The sequence below is a fragment of the Leucoraja erinacea genome, chromosome 2 (assembly GCF_028641065.1).
Source record: "Leucoraja erinacea ecotype New England chromosome 2, Leri_hhj_1, whole genome shotgun sequence".
Lineage (NCBI taxonomy): Eukaryota > Metazoa > Chordata > Chondrichthyes > Rajiformes > Rajidae > Leucoraja > Leucoraja erinaceus.
In genome coordinates, this window is record NC_073378.1 from 96,718,040 (window position 1) to 96,741,472 (window position 23,433).

At 41.5% G+C, this 23,433-nt stretch overlaps 1 protein-coding gene across 1 annotated transcript in view; it reads right to left on the reverse strand.

Annotated features, from left to right (window-relative positions):
* LOC129712915 (aryl hydrocarbon receptor-like) overlaps window positions 1-23,433 on the reverse strand; it is a 174,236-nt gene that overhangs the window by 50,495 nt on the left and 100,308 nt on the right. Inside the window, exons 4-5 of the mRNA XM_055661675.1 lie at window positions 21,838-21,927; window positions 2,728-2,848 (exon numbers count right to left, since the gene is read on the reverse strand). Of these exons, the coding sequence (XP_055517650.1) occupies window positions 2,728-2,848; window positions 21,838-21,927 (211 nt within the window). The remainder of the gene's footprint in view (window positions 1-2,727; window positions 2,849-21,837; window positions 21,928-23,433) is intronic.

Genomic DNA, 23,433 nt, shown 5'->3' on the forward strand with positions numbered 1-23,433 from the left:
CCATCACCCTCAGTGGAAACCCTGCCCCTCAGATCTCCATAACATCTTTCACCTCTTATCTTAAATTAGTGCCTTCTAGTTTTAAATTCTATACCCTGGGGAAAAAGACTGTGACTAACTACACTGTCTATGCCTTTCATAATTTTATTTTTTTATATCATCTCTTAGGTCACTCCCTGGCCTCCTCTGCATAGTTGAAAACAGTCCCATTCTATTCAATCATCTTCTTCGTCTTGTTAGGCAGTCCTTTGGGGTCAATGATAATTGACAAGGATAACAAGGATTCCAGCTTTGTGGGTTTTGAAGTGGCCCACAAGGTCAATGTGGGAATCACAAATTCTTCCACAGACAAGGCTGGAGCTGCTGGTTAGTTTGTGAGATGGTGCCATAGTCAATGGGTTTTGTGCCAAGTCAGAGGTCTTGATCTTCAATAACCCTTTTCCTTAATTGATCGGAGGTCGTGTTGGTGCATTGAAGGTGATGGTGAGGATCATCATCCATTTGCCTTGATGAAAGGTGGCTTCTGACACATGGGACATCCAGCTGTGAAACGTTATTGGCAGAGGGCATTTGCAGGATCTAGCTGTGAAACTTTATTGGTAGAGGGCTGTGTGAGGTAGCAGAAGCCTGTTAGTGGAGGACTAACTTGTAAGTGTTAAATGTAAGGCCTAAACTTGAATGCTTCAGTAAGTGAATCAATAATTGCATGGAGCTAGCATAAACAAATAGGTGGAAATAGGGACACAAAACAGGGAGCAGAACCAAGCCACCTGGCCACTTAAACTTGTTCCCCTATTCACGGGTGATCTGCCCTAGGCTCCAACTCTTCGGTTCCAATATTTCCTGTAAAATATTTATGTACCTTTCTCTTTAAAAATCCTCCAGCAAACTAGCCTCCTCAAACCTCCAGGGTGGAGCAATCGAAAGATTCTCATCCCCTGCAATGAGGAGTGCCTACACACCTCAGTTTTAAACACCCACCCCCTTATTTTGCATCTATATCCCCTCATTTGGGATTTTCCCACTGATGGAACCATCTCAACATTTTGCTTGCCCGTGCCTCCTTATAATTTTCTTTGTTTTAATCTTCTAAACTCCAAATAAAAATACAGATCCAGCTTTATTTAACCACGTGATTAGATAATCCTCTCACCCTAGGAATTAATTTAGTAAATGTCTTCTGTACTTTTGTTAATGCTAGCAGAGGTTTTCTTAGCCAAGGTCACAACTTGATTTTCCAAAGATGTTCGATAAGATCCTGCACAGGACATTGGTCAACAACATCAGAGTACATGGATTTACAGTTAATATACTGACAAGGATTGAGAATAGGTTAACAAATATAAATCTTCAGTAGTTTAGTTTAGAGATACAGCCTGGATACAAGCCTTTTGGCGTACAGTGTCCACACCAACCCATCAATCACTCGCACACTAGTTCTATTGTTAGATCACTTTTGTATCCTACACACTAGGGGCAATTTTCAGAGGCCAATTAACCTCCAAACCTGCCCATCTTTGCAATGTCGGAGGAAACGGGTACCTGGAGAAAACCCACGTGTTCACAGGGAGAACATACAAACTCCACACAGACAGCACGCGTAGTCAGGATCGATTCCGGGTCTCTGGCGCTGTGAAGCAGCAGCTCTACACCGCTGTGCAGCTCAAACAAATCAAATAGTGAGAATGAATAGATTGCTGTCAGGTTTGCAGTCTGTGAACAGTGCAATATCACAGGAATTAGTGCTTGGACCCCAGCTGTTCAGATTTTACATCAAAGATTTAGTGAACATACTAAATGAGGCATAGTTGAGTACAGGTGAGGATTTAAGAAGGACATGGACACTAGTTAATGGAAAAGGTCACTGAATTCATAATGTCCAGTCTCTGCACTGTTTTTGCAGCCATTGGTTGACTACAGCCAATGAAGACTTTCCAACCATTCCCATGTTCAATATTATTTGTGTAAGAAAGAACTGCAGGTGCTGGTTTAAATCGAAGGTAGAAACAAAATGCTGGAGTAACTCAGCGGGTCAGGCAGCATATCTGAAGAGAAGGAATGGGCGATGTTTCGGGTCGAGACTGAAGAAGGGTCTCGACCTGAAACGTCGCCCATTCCTTCTCTTCCGAGATGCTGCCTGACCCGCTGAGTTACTCCAGCTTTTTGCCTCTATCGTCAATATTATTGGTCTTTTTGATATCATACTTGGTCAAATGCTGGCTTGATATCAGATAGACACTTTCACCCACTTGTCCATATTTCACGTGCAATCAAATCTAATCAAATATTTTTTTTTGCAAAAAATAATTAAAAAATCTGAGTCTTTAAATGTCCCACACAGCCCTTGGGTTCACTGGGTCAGCTCATTTGGCTTAATGTTGAAATTGTGGGTGGCAAGCAGATTCTATGCAATAGGTCTGATGTCGCACACTAACAGCGATGTTGGTAACTCACTCAATTAAATATTGTTAAAAACTATAAACGTTAAAAAAAAAAAACAGATAAGAAAATACAAGATATATCAACAAATCCAGTGAATAATTTAATGAACAAGATCTTGATCTGAATAAAATATTCTGGGAACTGGGAAGGTAAAATGGAACCAATAAACAGCTAAAGATCTCGTAATATTTCTCATTGTTGCAAATTAAAATTTGATGAGCTTTTCAAATAGCAATGGCTTGCCCATTAGGTTAGTTAAGTTTTTAAGTGAAACAGCAATAGTACCTTGAACCACTTTTCCCAGTTCGTCTGAATCTGGGGTCAGAGCCCAGTGAAGCTGCCGTTGAAATTCAGGTCTATCTTCAGTATGGATCAGTTCAAATACACTCTGATGGATGATATCAGACTGAGGACAGAAAACAAATATAACATTCAGCTTCATGGTGCCTGCTAAAAACATTCTAATGCAGCCAATTTCATCATTTAACTTGAACGTGATCAATGTTAGTAAAATTATTCATCAGCAAGAAAACTGGCACAACTATAATGCTTACAAATAATGAAATGAATATGTAATGTATTGTAGTTTTTAAAAATAAATAAAACAGAGCATTATTATTATTAATTTTCACATCTCACAAGGAGATCCTATGTTCAATAAAGGTCACAAAGTGCTGGAGTAACTCAGTGGGTCTGGCAGCACCTCTGGAGGAAATGGATAGATGACGTTTCAGGATGGGACCCTTCTTCAGACTGATGGACTTAAGTAGTCTTTTTCATGCCTGCCTTTTTCATCACCCATTTCCCCTGCATTGCCACTTTCAGGAAACGATGGAACTCCAGGTGACTTTGTTTATCATCATTGCTGGTGCCTTACTGTAGCTCTGGCTGCCACTGATCATGGAAGTTGGTATACCCGTTATCAAAAGGTATAATTGAGTTGATGGCGATGGCGATGGCCTGAAGAAAGCGCTGTCCCCAGTGGCTACAACGTGAGCCGCAACAAGTCGTGTCACCGGACCATGTAGTGGGTAAAGAAGGGCTCGCTGGTGCATCTTGTGAGTCCGGAGTGGAGTCAGAATCCGGGGCTCTAAACGGCCGGGGAAATGGTACGAGCCAGGCATGGGTCGGCAGCACATTGCATTCACATTCAGTTTACATTTTCTATTTAAGTTTTGACACTCCATGGTGTTTTGGGAAGGGACACATTAGCAGGCCAGGGGTGTATTGTCATTTCATTATCACGCGACCTCTGTTGGTCAGGAAAAACAGATAATCTATAAAGGCTCTGGAACAGAGTGATGCTGGAAAATCGGTATTCAACCTGTATCAATTTTGAAGCTGTGAATTTTGAATATGGATTTTTGAAAAAAAATGAACTTCAATGCTATTGCAACAGGATTCACATAAATCAAGTTGTAGTATTTTTAAAATGTCTCTCTATTTACCATCAACTATTGATCATCAGGGAAATATCCTAAGCACATTTTCTCTCTCCAGGGAATACAATTACCAAAGAAACACAGAGTGCTGGGCAGATCCTGAAGGGTCACAACCCGAAACAACGTCAGAAATGCTGTCTGACCCACTGAGTTATTCCAGCACCATGTTTTTTTGGTAGCCAGCATCTGCAGTTCCTTGTGCCTCCAAAAATCGGATTGCTTTTTTTAACTAGAAATTCTGAGAAAAATAAAGTCATGTGACTATGTTCAGTCTCCTGAGCATCCGGATACCAACCTATTCAATGAAAGCTGCTTGTAAACTATAAACCATTGAACAAGCCGATTCAAAGAAAATGCCATTACACCGCTGTAATCTTAGTCAATGCACAGATAGTTCACATAAGCTAACAATTAACAGCATTGTGAAGTAGCGCCTGGTTTAGATTTTTAATAGGTCATGAATTTGGACTTTAGCCATCTCTAGAGTGCTAAATAGATGCTGTACTGAAACCAAATCAGAAGTCTCCAAAAAATAAAGAATATGTTTGCATAAGAACATTATTTATTTAATGCACATTAAACCTGACCCAAGGGATTCAGTGGGAATTACGATGGAAAATAGAAGATGGGGAGAGGAGAAACTGAAATTGGAGACCGATATCTATCCCCATTCCTGCAGCAACCTAGACTCAATTATAGATTTTGATCATAGGTATCTTCATTCAGAAGGGTTACGGGGAGAAGGCAGGAGAATAGGGTTGAGAGGGAAAAAAAATCTATCAGCCATGATTGAATGACGGGAGTCATTGGGTTCAATGGCCTAATTCTGCTCCTTATGTCTTATGATATTATAGTCTTATATTCTCTTATGATCAATGGCAGCCAGAGCTACATTACAATTACATTAGAGCCATTACTGCACCCCCCCCACCCTTTTCCATTTCCACACCAATCTATCCATCCCTGGCCTTCACCACGGCCAACTTGAGGCCCAAAGTAGAGGAACAACATTTTGTTTCCACCTGGGTAGTACACAACCCAATGGTATGAACCATTAATTTTCCAATTTTACATCCAGTGTCATCCCCCGTACACTCTCTTTTTATCTTTCTCCTCCAATCTTCTCATTTTTGTTCTCCTCCCCACACACACCGTGCATCACCCTTTTCTTAGCGTCCATCCCTCCAGATTCCATTCAGCTACTACCCACTCATTACACCAACCAACCTCTCATATATCGCATCTGGTTCTATCGGCCTTTCAACTCTTCCCTAACAGTTCCCATTATCACTTCCTTACTTATCAGATGCAGCACTGGTAGCCCTGTGTTCCCACTTATCGCCTTCCAGGACTTTCACCCGCCCCCTCCATTCACCTTGCTCATGTACCTAATTTTCTCTTCTTTTGTCTGCTTCCATCCATTATCCACCTGCCTCCATTCTCCCAACTGCATCTCTACCCCCACCCTACCTGTTCTTTAGATGGCCAAAATCTCCCCCCCCCCCCCCCCCCCCCCCCCCCCCCCGTGGAGGGGCATCATAAGCAAAATAACCTGGGTTTAAGATGGAGGACGAGGGTAATTTAAAAAATATATAACCTAAAGAGTGGTTGGTTTTTGAAATGCACTGCCAGAGTTGGTGGAGGAATCAGATGCAATTACAGCATTGAATAGACATTTACATAGGCATCTGAGTAGGCCATGGATAGGGATGGAATGAACAAAAATTGCAAAACGGTCAGAGTGGACATGGAGAGCAGAATGATCAACCTCTGTACAGTACACCTGTATGACAAAGTTAGGAATTGTGATAATGTTCCTGGAATGTACTTTAAATCATGCAGAGTTTATTACTCAGAGAATAGAGTACTTACTGCTTTATTGCTAATTATTTTTTAAAGTCCAATTTCCATCGTTAAATAATTAAACCAGCGATACATGTGTATGACATAATTGCATGAAGGAAGCATAGCTGGCAGATGGTTGAACGTGTTGGTGAGAATCGGGGCGTGAAGTAGCTGGTTTAAATTCTTGATGGCAGGCTTCTGCCAGAAGTAATCACAAACAGTTCAAAACGGGTAAAGCTTTGCCTTTTAAATATGATTTATGCACAAAACAGAATATGCAAGCCCAGTTTTGAAACTAATTGCTTAGTGCAATGTCCATATGGTTGTCAATTACTATTTTCCAAGAACATCTACAATTACAAGAGAGTCAAAGATTTACAACATGTGAACAAGCCCTTCGGCTCAACTTGCCCACACCAGCCAACATGTCCCACCTACGATAGTACAACCTATCTGTGTCTGGCTCATATCCCTTTAAACCTGTCCTATCTATGTACCTTTCTAAATGTTTCTTAAACATTGCGATAGTACCTGCCTCATCTACCTCCTCCGGCAGCTCATTCCATACATGCAACATCCTTTGTGTGAAAAAGGTTAACCCTCAGGTTCCTGTCCGCCTTACTTTAAACCTATGTCCTCAGGTTCTTGATTCCCCAACAATTCCTCTCATGATTTTGTACACAAATTACACAAGTTTTTGAAATTAATTGATAAAGCACAAGCACGGAACAGCAAATTACAGTTTAATTCAAGTGTAAATCAAATTAACGTGCAACTAGGATTATACAAACAGAAACCATCAGTAATATCAACAACATTCTTTTCTAAACCTCCATCTTTCCTGAGTGCAATTTTAAATCTTATTTTGAATAGCGAAAGACTTGGATAAAGCGGGTGGAGTGGATGTTTCCACTAGTGGGAGTTTCTAGGACCAGAGGTCAAAGCCTCAGAATTAAAGGGTGTTCCTTTAGGAAGGAGATGAGGAGGAATTTCTTTAGTTGGAAGTGGTGAATCTGTGGAATTCTTTGCCACAGTAGGCTGTGGAGGCCAATGGATATTTTTAAGGCAGAAATAGAAAGATTCTTGATTAGTACAGGTGTCAAGGGTTATGAGGACAAGGCAGGAGAATGGGGTTAGGAGGGAGCGTTAGATCAGCCACGATTGAATGGCGGAGTAGACTTGATGGACCGAATAGCCTGATTCTACTCCTATCACTTATGACAATATTAGCGTACATTAAATTCCTTTGATTGCAGAGAATGTTCAAAAATTAGCTGATGATTTATAATAATTAAGCAGGCCACGTCCTCATTTTTTAATCAATTTGGAGGTAGACCTTCACAATAATGAATGGGTAAAAGGTTTTGCAGAAACATTTCATTACGAACTTGATTCTATTTCAATTTCAGATTCTCTCATTCTGAAAATACGAGCATGTCATTCCCTTATTTTGCCAACATTTTTTTGTCACTGAAATATTGGAATCACTGAAATCCAATAACTTTATCCGATGTATATATACACAAGTAACTGCAAATGCTGGTTCACAAAAAAAAAGATACAAAGTGCTGGAGTAACTCAGCGGGTCAAGCAGCATCTCTGGAGAACATGGATATGCAAGGTTTCAGGTGAGTGCTTGTTGAGTTAACCTCATTATTGATCAATTAGTTACAAAATCATCAACAAGCTCATTTTTCATCTTGGATAATTGAATAAAAACAAAGTGATTTACAAAGAGAGAGTTTGATTCTAAATAAATTTCAAGGCTCTTCACAAAACAGTAATCAGCCAAAAGTCTACACAAATATTTACTAACATATTAAATCAACATGGAATAAAGAATACCTGATGTTGATAGTTATAATCTAAACTCTGTACTAAGCACCGCTGTCACTGGGGCATCAACACATTATAATGAACTTGTCATCAATTGCTCTTAAAATGTATCATAAACTTGTAAATCACTTAATCAGGGTTACCTTAATTATCTGTGTCATGTTTGTGAAACCTTATGTTTACTTTCATAAAAGCAACATTTCCTGCATTTAATGAGATTTGCAAAATTATACACACCACTATCTGCCTTGCATTGTATAAAATTGACTTCTATGATGTCCCAATATATAATATTTAAAATTTCATTTCCTTTTGAAAATGCTTCACTCTAACTGAATGGATGGATATCTTTACAAATTAACCGTTCACTCTTTTTTATCTCCTAACATTTAAGAACCTAAACACCGAGTTACATGCAGTATTCTTCCAGGCAAAAATATGGAATCAAAGTTACAAAGAGCAGCAGAGAAAGAATACACAGTGGAGCTGTTCAAAAATAGAATTTAAACAAAACATTAAATAATAATCTCCAGAAAAAGCAACTGATAGTATATAAAAAGAATAGTAAAGAGGAATACAAATCAATTAAGTACTGATGCTGGCTAAATTATAATGTAAATTATAAAACGTTGCAAACGTTATATTTATTCTTAAAATGGAAAGGATAACATTTGGTGGTACAAGGCAGCATTGCAAAAGTACTGGGATTAAACACAGATAAACTCCAGGATCGGATCACCAAACACCTAGGATAGTAGGTTTGCATCTAAGGATGTTTGCCAGAAGAAATGCCATAAGGTTTTTGAAAATTACGTCGAATGTTGAAGAAAAAGGGTGCATGTCTTGTTTTGTGGTGCCTGATCCCCAAGGATAGATTAATGACGGAACCGCAGATATTAACAACACTGCATGCAGAGCGACTCAGAGCTGAAAATGCTAAAGGCCAAGTGCGTTCACTAAATCAAAAAAGGTCTCAATATGGGGAGTCGACTCTTAGAAAGACAAATGGCAATCTTATTTTACGGTAAAAGTCAAAGACCTGTAGAATATGAAATGAACGTCGATATCAACGCACATAAACTGCTGAAACAAGAGCCAAAAAGGTCAATAAAACATTAGCCTTTATTTCAAGTGGATTATGCATCAGATATGATGAAGGTTTGGTGGTTTGGTTATGAGGTTTGGTAAACCTCTTTGGTTTGGGATACTGAAGTTTTATTAGATAAATGGAGAGCACTCAGAAGTGATATAGTATCTGAATCAATGAATACATTACGAGGATAGATTTCAATAAATTGTCCAGTATCTCAGTGATTTTATGACAACATTTGATTTGACTGAAGACAGACACAAAATGTTGGAGTAACTCAGCGGGACAGGCAGCATGCCTGAAGAGAAGGAATGGGTGACGTTTCAGGTCAAGACCCTTCTTCAGACTGGGCATTCTGTGATCGATACAAAGAAATTACTTGACCTGGTTGTGAAAATGGAATGAAGGAGTATCATTTGATAGTAGAGCAAGTATGTCTAATAATCACAAAATGAATCGGGAAATGTCTTGATAAAAATGCTCAAAATTATAACTCACTCCCTAAATGGTTATTGGGCCTGAGGCATGTTTTCAAGACTGACACTGAAAGATACTTCTTAGGAATAGCTATCGAGTCTCTCCTTGCAACTGCAAAGCACCAATCCTGGGAACATGCCAGCAAATCTCTTCCTTGCCTCCTCTCGTGCAATCACATCCTTCCTAATGTGGGAACCACAGAATTGTGCAAATTACTCCAGGCGTGGCCCAACCCAAAATTAAGCTGTAACATGATTTCCATGTTCAATGAAGGCAGGCATCTCATATAGCTTGCTCATCATTTTATCCATCTGTGTTGCCTCTTTCAGAGATCTTTCAGACATACCCCGGGTTCCTCTGTTCATCAACAATCTATACGGCCCTACAACTTACTGTGTACCCCCTACCCTTACTTGCCTTCCTATAATGCATTATCCTGCATTTTGTAAGCATTAAATCCCATGTGTTATTGTTCCAGCTGATCCGTGTCATTCTGTAGCCTTAAACAACCATCCTCAACTTCACCAAATTTCAAAACTCCATGGAATGCCTTGCTTCATTAAAGGCACTATACAAACACATTATTATTATTATTGTTGATTGAGTGCACGTTGGGAGAAAAATCACACAATGAAAGCCTAAGACTGCAAAAATGCCTACTTGGGAAAGGAAATGTTGATTAGTACTAAAATTACAAATCTTCAAATTACTGCACATAGCAAGGCAATTCACTTTAAATAAAACAAATTTATTTTTGAGACATAATCCAGCAGTTCTTTTGCCTCGAATAGAGAAGTGGATTATTGATGTTTTAATTGTATTATAAACTGTATTTTTAAACCTAAGTGGCAGTTGATCAATGCGAAAGTTCAATATTTTGCAATTGTACTTGGAAGCAATTCAGGAATACATTCAACAACAAGATAAACTGATTGCAGAGCAAGAGCTTACGCCAATCATGTTCAAACATGAAATAACTTTACTGTAAGCATATTGTTTTAATTGGCTAAAATATCAGAAGACAGCACCTTTTAATGCAACCTGTTTTAATAATAAAATTCATTCAGATAAACTTACAGGCAATTAATGGTGTTCACAATTTGGGAAGAGTGAACATTTTGTACACAGTTAACTAAATTCTGGATTATGAAAACCTGCATGTGCAATTGATTAAACTATAAACTAATCTTAAAATATTTATGAGTCAAAAATAAAGTGACATATGCAACTGCTGATGGCTTGCCTTTGGGAACCTACATTTGGTTTTCTGTTCATTTTTCCCTCTAATTAATTAGGTCGAATTCAGAAACAAGAAGATTCCTTTTCTAGGTGCTCAGCGATAAAAGGTAGCTACTTAGCTATGGGAGGGGAGAGACATTGGAAAGTGAGTTGTATAAGAAAGAACTGCAGATGCTTGTTTAAATCAAAGGCAGACACAAAATGCTGGGAGTAAATCAGCAGGACAAGCAGCATCTCTGGAGAGAAAGAATGGATGAAGTTTTGTGTCAAAAGTGAGTTAATGGGTGCACATACTAGGGCATGTATTGCACATGAAATGGTAGACATTTAGAAAGAATAGGTTGAACAAACAATTCCTTGGATCTTTCTTTATTGTGCTTTAAAGCTTAATTTCTCTCTGTGTGAAAATATTATATATATAATAAACCACAAAGATTAGAATCTTTCACCAGCTATCAGTCCTATTTACAGTGCTCTCCATAATGTTTGGGACAAAGAAATAGTTTATTTATTTGCCTCTGTACTCCACAATTTGAGATTTGTAATAGAAAAAAATCACACTTCGTTAACGTGCACATTGTCAGATTTTAATTAAGGCCATTTTTATACATTTTGGTTTCACCATGTGGAAAGTACAGCTGTGTTTATATATGATGTGCTGATAATTCCCCCCATTTTAGGGCACCATAATGTTTGGGATACATCAATGTCATGTAAATGGAGGTAGTCGTGTTTAGTATTTTGTTGCATATCCATTGCATGCAATGACTGTTTGAAGTCTGAGATTCATGGGCATCACCAGTTGCTGGGTGTCTTCTCAGGTGATGATCTGCCAGGCCTGTATTGCAACCATCTTTAGCTTATGCTGGTTTTGGGGGCTAGTCCTCTTCAGTTTTCTCTGCAGCATATAAAAGGCATGCTCAATTGGGTTCAGATCGGGTGATTGACTTGGCCATTCAAGATTCAATCATTTTTTTAGTTTTGAAAAACTAATTTGTTCCCTTAGCAGTATGTTTGGGATCATTGTCTTGCTGTAGAATGAACCACCGGCCAATGATGTTTTGAGGTATTTGTTTGAACTTGAGCAGATAAGATGTGTCTCTACACTTCAGAATTCATCATGCTACTACCATCAGCAGTTGTATCATCAATGAAGATAAGCGAGCCAGTACCTTCAGCCATATATGCCCAGGCCATAACACCCCCACCACTGTGTTTCACAGATGAGGTGGTATGCTTTGGATCTTGGACAGTTCCTTCTCTCCTCCATACTTTGCTCTTGACATCACTCTGATACAAGTTAATCTTTGTCTCATCTGTCCACAAGACCTTTTTATAGAACTGTGGTAGCTCTTTTAAGTACTTCTTGGCAAACTGTAACCAGGCCATCATATTTTTGTGGCTAACCAGTGGTTTGCATCTTGTAATGTAGCCTCTGTATTTCTGTTCATGAAGTCTTCTGCGGACAGTGGTCATTGACAAATCCACACATGACTCCTGAAGAGTGTTTCTGATCTGTCAGACAGATGTTTGGGGGGTTTTCATTATTATAGAGATAATTATTCTGTCTTTAGCTGTGGACGTCTTCCTTGGCCTGCCAGTCCCTTTGCGATTAGTAAGCTCACCAGTGCTCTCTTTCTTCTTAATGGTGTTCCAAACTGTTGATTTTTGGTAAGCCTGAGGTTTGGCTGATGTCTCTAACAATTTTATTCTTGTTTCTCACTCTCATAATGGCTTCTTTGACTTTCATTTACACAACTTTGGTCCTCATGTTGATAAACAGCAATAAAAGTTTCGAAAGGTGATGGAAAGATTGGAGGAAAGACTAGGTGCTGAGAGCGCAATTAAACACACCTGAGCAATTACAAACTCCTGTGAACCCTTGTGTCCGAAACATTATGGTGCCCTGAAATGGAGGGGACTATGTATAAACACAGCTGTCATTTCTACATGGTGAAACCATAATGTATGAAAATACCCTTTAATAAAATCTGACAAAGTGCACTTTAACAACAAATCTCAAATTGTAGAGTACAGAGGCAAATAAATAAATGATGGGTCTTTGTCCCAAACATTATGGAGGGCACAGTATGTATATCATTTACTTTTGAATACCTATAGGTAGGTATGTTACAAAACCTACCTGAATCGTGTCTGAGAATCTGCCCCACCCTGTGTGCGCGATTTTGGCGCTGTTTAGAGGGGGCGGGTTTAAAACGCGATTTTTACTAGGCTGTTGCAATCAAAAATGTTCAGCCTAGTAATCATTAACGAAAAATCGCTGAAAGACCCCGTCGCAAAAGGTATTATTAGTTTTTATGGCCTTGTATAATAGTTATAGTAGTTTAAAAATCACTCTCTAAACCCGCGACCTCTCGCAGCCCCAGGGTTTTATAAAGCAAACAATTAAAGGTATGTACCTTATTTTTACATTAAAAGGGGCTTGTTAAGAACCCTGTATATAAAGTTTTCTATAGCGAGTAGCTAATTTTGGGCTCTTTATATCCCGCAGTATTTTTCTGGGCATTTGAGGGCACAAATCCAGCGCAATGTGAACGTTCTAAACCAGCGCGTTCACAGGAACCCACTAGAAAGCCGATTTAAATTTGACTTTAATTTACAGCAATTGAACACTAAATTCCTTCCATTTGGCCTATAAATTAATGTAAATGAGATTTTAAAATCATGTTTTATTGTGAATTATTTATGAATATTATTTGGACACTTGGGCTATTTAAAAACGTTAATCATTTATTAAGAAATGGATAGATGTTTAGATCTAGTAATTGAAGTTTGAAATTTGCTACACTTGGGTAACTAACTAATTATATGCTTTAATTTCAGATCATCCAAGTTAGATTATTTTATGTTTGTTTCAGAATGGTTCAATCTACGATAACTGAAAATTTCATTCAGTTCTCTTAATTTTTAAGAAGGTTATGGCCTTTTGACTGTCCATGATCACAGCTTTTTTGTTATGTCCATCGAAAATCAATAGGGAACAAGATGCTAATTTCCGAGTATGAAAATGGCCATAACTTTTTAAATACTTGAGATATGAAAGTGAATTAGGTGTCAAATTAAACTTATTTTTATGCTTTATCTGATGGGATAAATTACAGACTTGATTTTTTAAATCTTAAAATGTTGTAACATTGCTACTATAGGACGAAAGCCAATAATTTAAAACCTTTCAGTGTGTACCAAACAGATATGTGGCCATTCTGGGTCAAGTTCCTAAAGTGTCCAAGTGTCTTCACCTGCTAGTCTGCTCAAAGACCAGGGGCATTGATGGAATTCATAAGTTAGGTGCAACCAAAATGACTTTCTTGCCCCATTGCTTTCTAGAGCCAACTTCAAATGCTATTTTAAAAAGATAGCAAAGACAGCAAAGGGGGACCTCATTGAAACATACAGAATAGTGAAAGGCTTGGATAGAGTGGACGTGGAGAGGATATTTCAATTAGTGGTAGAGTCTAGAACTAGAGGTAATAGGCTCAGAATTAAAGGATGTTCTTTTAGGAAGGAGATCGGGAGAAATGTCTTCAGTGGTGAATCTGTGGAATTCTTTGCCACAGAAGGCTATAAAGGCCAAGTCAGTTGATATTTTTAAATGCACAGATAGACAGATTCTTTATTAGTACAGGTATAAGAGGCTATGGGGAGAAGGCAGGAAAATGGGGTTAGGAGGCAGGGCTCTCACTTAACTTTTTTTCTCTGTACTAGCCGGGCAACCTAGGCAGCTTCTTAGGTTGCCAAATGACAGTTAAGGTGGTCATTTAAGACGGCTTGCATAACACGTGCGATAATGTGCTCCAATCAAGACATGATATATACCACAATGACATGCAGCAAAATTACAATACAGTATCTCAACTCTTTTTACATGTTGCAATGGATGCAATTTCTGGATTATTCAGCGTATGATCAACCTGTGTCAATAAATCCTGGACCATGGTATCATGGACCTGGGCCATATGCTTAATGGCCCTGTCTCACGGTGCGAGTGACTATGGGATAAACGCAGACTTTGGGGAAACCCCCCCTCCCCCCTTCGCCCACTTGCCTTGCTTCAAAATGGGTGGTGGGTATTTAGACTCAGTGGCCGTAGCAGGTGGGTGGCACTGGTACATTGACAACATTGCCTGTACCCAGATGAAAAGCCCACTGCCTCTGGGGGTTTGGAGAGACCATTGGAAGAGAGATCTGCCTCTGGGACAACTCATGGCCAACAGTTTAGATCCCATGCAGAATATTGGTGGTTCCAGTCCAACCCCTAGGGCCCCTGTGTCACATTTAGTTCAGAGATACAGTGCCCTTCGGCCCCCCCGAGTCCGCGCCGACCAGCAATCCCCCGCACACTATCCCACCACACTAGGGACAGTTTATACTTAAATACCAAGCCCATCAACCTAGAGTTTGGTTTAAGGTTACCTCCCACACTCCAAAGGTGCACAGGTTAGTATGTATAATTTGTGTAAATTGTCCCTAGCGTGTGTGGGATAGTATGTGGTGGATCGCTGGTCGCAGGCTGGGTCCACAAATGGTGGGGTGGGTAGGGGGGGGGGGGGTCAGGGAAAAGGGGGGTTGGGGTTGGAGAAGGGGAGCGAGTAGGGCGGAAGGAGATGCGAGGGGAGAGAGGCAGGTGAGTGGAAAAGGGGAAGGGGAACTTTTAAATCTCTTCCCTGTACGGGGGACCCGACCTTTTCCCTGTCTGGACTCCGTTGTCGTTGGGGCCTAGCACTGTGGAGCGGCCTCCAGCCGGAACGACCTGGGGGCTCTAGTTGCGGAGCCTGCGGACTCACTATCACGGGGTTGGCCGGCTTCGGAGTGTGGAGAGCTGTGGTGAACGTGTGGCTGCAACCCGACTTCGGAGCTCGGAGGCTCCAGGTGCAGGCCTGTGGACGGTAACATTGGTAGCTCGCATGTCCCCGGTGGGAGACCGCTTTTCGGAGCTCCCGCAACGGCAACTTCTCCCGCCTGAGATGCAAGGCTGAAAACAACCCGGAGCGGGGCCTTACATCGCCCGGAGCATCTTTAATGGCCGCGGGACTTGCCATCGCCCGCCGGGGGCTCCAACATCAAGACCCGGAGCAGGGCTTTACATCGCCCGGCGCGGCTTTAACGGCCGAGGGACTTACCATCGCCCGCCGGGGGCTATAACATCGGGAGAAGAATAAAGAACAGGGGAGAGATAAGACTTTGCCTTCCATCACAGTGAGGAGGTGTTTGGAGATTCACTGTGATGGATGTTTATGTAAATTGTGTTATTTGTGTGTCTTGGTTTTTTTCTTGTTCGTTTGATGCAGAAACGTAATTTTGTTTGAACTTAGGTTCAAATGACAATAAAAGTTATCTTATTTTATCTTATAAGAAGTCGAGCGGGGCAAAGGGAGGAAGAGGAGGAAGGGAAGAAGAAGGGGAGCGAGAGGGGAGGGGTGAAGGGTGGCGGGTGGAGAAGGAGGGATGGGGGCGGGAGGGGGGAAGAGGGGGATGGAGGGGAGGGGGGGGGGGAGGGGAGAGGGGGAGTTCAGTCTACACTCACTGAATCCATCCCTGTGAAAAGTTAGAGATGGTGATTGGATCTGGAAGCGGACCAATACATCTGTAAAACTGAACGACTCAGACATCTTTTTATTTGCACAATTGATTTTATAGTATTAATTTTAATATATTAATGTTTAAAATCCATGTATTGAAGGAAGAATATTTTATAGCCCATCTGTGGTCCCAACCCTAGCTCTAACCCTAACCTAACCACGGCTGCCAACTCTCTCGCATTGAGCATAAGACTCACGCATTTCGCGCAATTCTCACGCTCTCACGCTCTCACACTGATCACAGAATTTCTTACGCTCTGTCGTGAGAAATTCTGTGATCAACGAGAATTTCAAAACTAATACCAACTGCTTGTGTGCCCGTCGTTGACAAGACAGCAGCATTCTTATTCTCTCTGTTATTCTCACGACCAACAGCCATCACACACCTCCAAAGCATGTCCCCATGCAAATATACATTGAAAGACACAGACTGGGCAGTGAATGCCATGCAGTGTCACACAGCGCAGCAAGTGAGGCCATGTCCTGCTCCCAGCGGCAGTCGGAATCAAAGATCATGGAGCGGATCTTTGGTCGCAATTTAAGGATTTGCGGGCAGCGGTTGACAAGAGCGAGGCCGGCGAGCGGCAGGAGAGAGGTGTTCAGATGGAGTGCACTGCCAGATGTGAGCGGGGAACTGAGGCCAGTGATCTGTGATGTCAGGATCCCATGCTTCGTGTTTCGGAGTTGGCTAATGTTATTGATTTGTAATTAGCCTGATTTGTATTTAGTTTACAAAACCTTAATTTATTCATCCAGAATATCCAGGAGGATGGGATGTGTAATATTAAAATGACAAGCAAGGTGTCAGGCTGTCTGTCACAACATATAGCCCCGTTAACCCATTATTTCCTTCTGTTAAATATAGGGAAGGTAGCAATATTGTCATTTGCCACTCAAGTATTATGTTTGTTTATCTTACTGTCTATTTCCCCCCCCCCCCCCCCCCCCCCCCCCCCCCCCCCCCCCCCCCCCAATTCCATTGACAGGTTGAACAGAAATATCCCAAACTCGTTGTTTTATTAATTGAACACATCCTCAAGGAGTGTAATCAGATGGAAACTGATTCAGATGTGATGTTTAAGAGCTTGTTCAAAGAAGGGGCATATTTTAAAGGATTGACAGAGATACTGGCAGGGGAATGTGTGAGGAGGTTATTATTTGTCTTTAGTTTTAGCTTGAAGCAGGACACCTGAAGATTCAAAGTTTGATATAGTCATTGTGCTGATACTGACTACAACCAACCACGTGATGAATATCATCCATTCCGGCAGTTTTATTTTTCTGATGCCATTTAAACTTCAGTTGGATTTCAATCACTTCAATGTAAAAGTAATTGGGAATGGTGAGCATTGGAACAAAAAATTGCCCTCGGTACATATTAACTGTAAAATAATAATGTATGCATGTTGCTAGGTGCAATCAAAACAAAGATCTTTTCATCATTGTTGTGTTATGAATACCACAAAAAATACTATGTACTCTCACGATCACATTAAATAGAATATTATTGCTTAAATATATATTGTTATTGGACTTTGCATTTTGGAAAAGTCCCAGCTGAGAGGAAGACAGCAAAATACTGAAAATATTGGGGGTGAAAATAACTTCAGTTTGTTTGGAAAATGAAGAAAATGGTAACAGAATACTTATACAGCTGAGTGAGTATAATGCAATGGATGAGAAATTGTGTTCAACTCAGTGATGACATTTGACAAAGTTACTAGCATGTTAGATAACAAGGAAGCCAATGGATGTAGCAAATTTTGTTATTACCAGATTTGTCCGTAAAGTGCCCCATAAAAGATTACCGCATTAGATAAGCACCTTTGGACTTGAACGTAATTGGCTAAGTCCAGAGGGTCAGATATGGGGCTTTATGTGTGGGCCAGATATATTGTCAGAGCAGAAGGGCTGGGAGCAAGGTCAAGTGTGCATCCAGAGTCAAGGTCTGGAATAGTACTTGGTGTGCAGTCAAAGCTGGGACAATGGGAGTGTCCAGCACTGGGAACTTAAGCAGGTAAGTAGCTATGATCAGGGTAGAATAGTGGGCCAGGTGTCAGGCTGGACTCAGGGTCAGGAATGAGAGAAGGTGTATAACTGGAGTCTGGGTCAGGAGTAGTACCAGGTGTGCAGTGAGACCCAGGTTGGTCAACATGGGCCAAGTGCTTGATTATAATCTGATTTCCATACATGAATATACTAAGATCATTCATGTGCCGCACCTGTTGATCAGAGCCTGGCTCTACAGTGGAATATAATTAGGAATGTAATTTAGCCTAACCTTATTCATAGCTAATCCAATTTAAAGCATAAATGTTGTATTCAAGTGTAAGTTAAAAGACTCGCTACAGTATGCACCAGATTGCACAATTTCAAGCTGACACCCCCCTCCCACAAACCCCCCAACCCCTCTGGTCGCTACGCTCCCTCGGGCTTGGTCTCTTGCAATTCTCACTCCAAATTCTCACCCAATGATGGCAGCCCTGCCTTAACCCTATCCCTAATCCTAACAAACCGCTGACCGGGCGTCACCAGCAGGAGAGCATACGTCAGCATGTATGTCGTGCAACTTGACGGTTTTAAAGGCCGTCAGTCACTGACGCTCCGCAGTCGTCGAAAAAAAATCGCAAAGTGGGACAGGCTCTTTAAGGGAACAACAGCAACAGAACAATTTGCAACGGTGTCGAGCTCCAATCCGCTGCCTGAGCCGCTGGTTCACAAACAAGCAGCAACTCCACAGGGCAAGGCAGGGAACAAGGATAAGCAGGAGCTCTCTGATAAACGCCGGCATAGTTCGCATCGGGCCATCCGCTGTCCACATCAGCCAAGCTTTCCTTCGATTGCCAAGCCGGGCAAAATGACATGATTTTTAGGTTGCCCGGCGGGACTTTAGGTGGCCATTGGCAACTGGGCAACCGTTAATTTCGAGCCCTGGGAGGGAGAGAAAGATCAGCCATGATTGAATGATGGAGTTGCCTTGGGCCGAATGGCCTAATTCTACTCCTATTCCTTATTAGCAATGTCTGAACTGTAATCTAAATTATTTTGGTCATGTTTTGTAATATTTTTATCAATTGGCAATCTATTAACTTTATTGCTATTTTGGAATGTCTCAATAATATTAATTTATTTTCTGAAAATATCAACTATGTTTAAAAATTAAATTACTTTTGACTCTTTGTCTTGCATCTTAATTAAGAATTAATTACCTTGAATAGCAGTTTCCTGCTTTCTCTCAAATATTAAACAGCATGTTTTGTGAACATTACAGCCACAAATGGCACAAAATAACAATCAGTAGATATTCCATTATTAACTCAGTTATTTGACAACATTCAACAGGAACTGACATTTGAGTGTCACATTAACCAGCCTACAATTTTCTGCAAAATGGCCCAATAACCTAAGAGGGTGGCAGCACTTCCTCCACAGAGAAATCTTAGCCTGTGCCAAATTTCTAAAGTTGGAATCCCATTGTACAGTATTTTATTGCATGAGAGTCACAGGGGGTTGAGGACGATATGTTTTTACTCCAGATCTATGGTTCCCAAGTTGGCTGGTGAGGTCAGTGTGACACTGGCATACATTGCACAAGAGGAGCAGGTAGTTTAAGTGGTGATGCACTCCTTCTGCAATTTACACTGACATTCTGGGTGCTGCCAACAATAGCCCAAGTTTTCATTTACACACCACATGCTTATTGTCGGTTTACAGAAGTCATGGGCCAGGGATTTGCAGATCAGTGAAAACGGGCGGGTGAAAAGTGGATGCTTCCGGTGTCAGGAAAGATATTGGCTGCCCATTGATGTCAGGCAGAGCAGGGCAAGGCACGTGTTCGGAGCTGTATTGTAGGTGTTGGGAAAGAAGCTACTGACGCATGAAGGGTTGGTGTTTGCAGGAAAGGTATGGGGTTTGGGTGGAATAAGCTGTCAGAGGGAGACTCTGAAGAAGGATGGTGGCTGTCTCTTTCTGGGAGCAAGTGAGTGCTGAAGAATGCAGTAACAGATCAGAAGGGAAAAGAGAAGACTAAGGGGAGGAAAGCTGAGGGGGCTGAAATTAGAAGGGTGTGGGGGGTAAAGTGTGTTGGGGAGATAACTAGGCATAGTCTAATAGGGATGGGTGACATCTACACTTCCAATCCCAGGCTTATAACACTTCCCCTAATTACCATTCCTCAAAAAATATTAGCCAGATAGTTCCAGCTTTCTGATCCTCAAGGGGCTGTCCCTCTGCGGCGACTTAATCTGCGAGTTTAGAAGAGTTTGCCCTTGACTCAAACTCGCAGCATGGTCGATATGTCGTCCTAGGAGGTCCTACGAGGTCACTGGAACTCTCTTTCATGCTCGAGGGAAGTTGTTGCACACTCGCGGACTCAGTTTGGTCGAGGAAATGTTTTCAGCATGTTGAAAATTTTTCCGCAGGTAAAAATTGGTCGGCATGGTTCTTTTGAACTTGTAGTGCAGTGGAGTGGGGTCGATATGTAGTTATAGGCAGTCAAGGTAGCCGTAGGCAATCTCCTTCGCTGACTGGGCATTTTAATTGGCTCATTGGAGTTTTCAGGACCAAGGAAAACCGACCAGTAATGTAAAATGCCCGCTTAACTTTATTAAACGTTGTCTGACTTCTGAAAAGTGTCTCCACTCCTTCACCCCCACCCTTATACCCTCACCCCCACCCCCCCCCCCGCGCTCTCTAAAGGACTTACCGCACACTGTGCAGCCATCTTTTACCTTTCTGTTCGCGGGTGTGAATTTCAGATAGCGCACCCCCGCTTTCCCTGGCCCCCGCTTTTGCGACATGTTTGTGTGTGTGCGGTCGGTCGATCCAGCTAGCGATTTCTTCACTGACAGTCGATCCAGCTCGAGGTTTTCCAGGCGAGTGCCCTCGAGTTTGAAGGTCGAAGACAGTCGCTGTAAAGTATCGTCAGTGGGGCAGGTCCTTTATCTTCCTATTCAAACTTCCAAATCCTGATCACCTCCCCTTCCCCCGCAACTACCTTCTCTGTCCACCTCCAAAACCCACCACCACAGGTCTCAGATTTAGCTGAGAAATTCTGTGCAAGTCAAAGGTCTTTCCTTGTGTACTACTGAATGGGCTTTGCACAACACCCCAGGTCTTGTATGCTAATAAACGTTGCAGCGCTGACCTTTGAATGCACATTCAATAATTTGACACCTAGTGAAAATCCAATGCACATTGACAGATACCATTCAGTTACTAAATATCTACATCTGTCAGGAATGAGGATATGAAATCTTTAATAGTACAAAAAGGATTCACAGCTCAAAAAATGGTAATGTAACTGCATCCAATCCTTCTTGTTCAAATTTTCCTCACTTTACTCAACAAACTGTATGCTGTTTGCTCAACGAGTGTTAAAACTGTGAAATCGTCACAAATGCACCAAAACATTAATGAAGAACACATAACTATAATAGAAAACAGGTTAACATTCAGTTCTGTGAACTACTGAATTGCTGCTTTGAATACATTGTAAAGTGAGCCAGTTTACATTGATTCTTCAGACAACTGCAATAACATTTAGCTTAGTAACAATAGTGCTTACCATGTTTGGTTCTTTTATAGATTTTGAGTGAAATAATAAATAAATAGTAGCTTTGAGCCTTTGCTGAGCATAAATGTTGAAAAATAAACAATTATACTGACTGGCAACAAATTATATCTCTGTAACAGTTAATCGTAAAGGAAATACCAGAGCAATTACATTCCTGGAGTCCAATTTGAATTTCACACGCAAAGGGTAACATGCAAACATGCAAATATTAAACAGCAATACAAAACTGTGATCATTGTGCTAGTTATTTTTGAGAACAATACACATTTTTTAAAAAGGAAAGAAACCTACCTGGTGAAATCCTAGATAGTCCTGAATGGTGGATGATGTATAGAAAACTAAACCTTCAGCTGTAATCACTAGCACAAATCCTCTGAGAGCCTGCAATGGAAAAGAATATAGTCAATTAAGGGATCAATAATGAGATAACAAAAACATTTCCTACAATAAGGTAAATAACACCTTGCAAGGCGAATGTACAACTGTCAAGCTCCGATGGAGTGTGGGAGGAAACTGAAGATCTACGAGAAAACCCACGCATGTCACGGGGAGAATGCACAAACTACGTAGAGAAAAACACCCATGGTCAGGATTGAGCCTGGGTCTCTGGTGCTGCAAGGCAGTATTCCAGATTCCAGACAGGAGCTCCCCCTCCAACTACCTGCAGGATGGATAAAGCTCTTCCTCAGATGTATTCTAAAGTAGCTACCCCTTACCCTAAACCAGGGGCAGAAATCGCTATCAAAACATGGGGGGGGGGGGACAATTTCTTGGTGGTTGCGCGCGGCTTCGGAGGCTTCAACCGCGGGCCCTGTGGACGATAACATCGGGAGCTGACCTGGTTGGTGACCGACTTTGAACTCCAGCAACAGCAACTTCGTCCATCGCCCAGCACGGCTTTAAATCGTCCGCGGAATCTTCCAACCCCCGGTGGGGGCTTCAACATCAGGAGCCTCCATCGCCTCGACGCAGCAATTTGACCGTGGGGCGGTGGAAGATCCCGCCGCCGATTTTAAGCCACGCCGAGCGATGAAAGGCCCCGTGAACGGGCCGATTCAAGCTCTGCTCTGTGATCTTTGCTCCACCAGTGACGTCACCCTCCTCCAATCACCGAGCTCTATCCTGTCCTACCCCTCTACTTCTGCCTCTGCCCGACAACTCCCTCCTCCAATCATCGCGCTGAATCATCATGTTCCGCCACTCCCATTGCCTGCTGACAGACCTCTCTCTCGTCCAATCGGTGTCCTCGATTATCAGTCCCATCCCCACTGTCTTGAGGTAAGCGGAGATTTTTAATGGGTTTTTTTCATCTAATTTCCAAATCTGGATTACAAAACTTGAGAGTGATTGTCCCCCACCTCTCAAAACATGGAGGGGGCGAGCCCCACTATCCCCCCCAAGATTTCCACCCATGCCCTAAACCTATGCCCTCTAGTTTAGCTAACTCTATGAGAAAAACGTTTCTCATTATCTTTTTATGTTCTCACTTTTGTATTTCCTCCCCCCCATCAGAATTCCCCTCAGATTCTTCCAGTCCAAGGAAAATAAATTCAGTGTTTCCAGTTTTGCCTCTGAACTGAAACATTCCATCCCAGGCGGCAACCTGGCAAATCTCTTTTGCATCCTCTTCAGTATCATCACAATATTTCTGTAATGTAGTGACCAGTTCAGTTGTTTATTGTCACGTGTACCGATGTACAGTAAAAGCTTTTGTTAGGTATTAACCAGATAGCAGAAAGACAATACATGATTACAATCAATCCATTTAGTGTATAGATACATAAGGGAATAATGTTTAGTGCAAGGTAAAGCCAGCAAATTCCAATCAAAGATAATCTGAGGGTCACCAAAAAGGTAGAGAGTAGTTCAGCACTGCTCTCTGGTTTG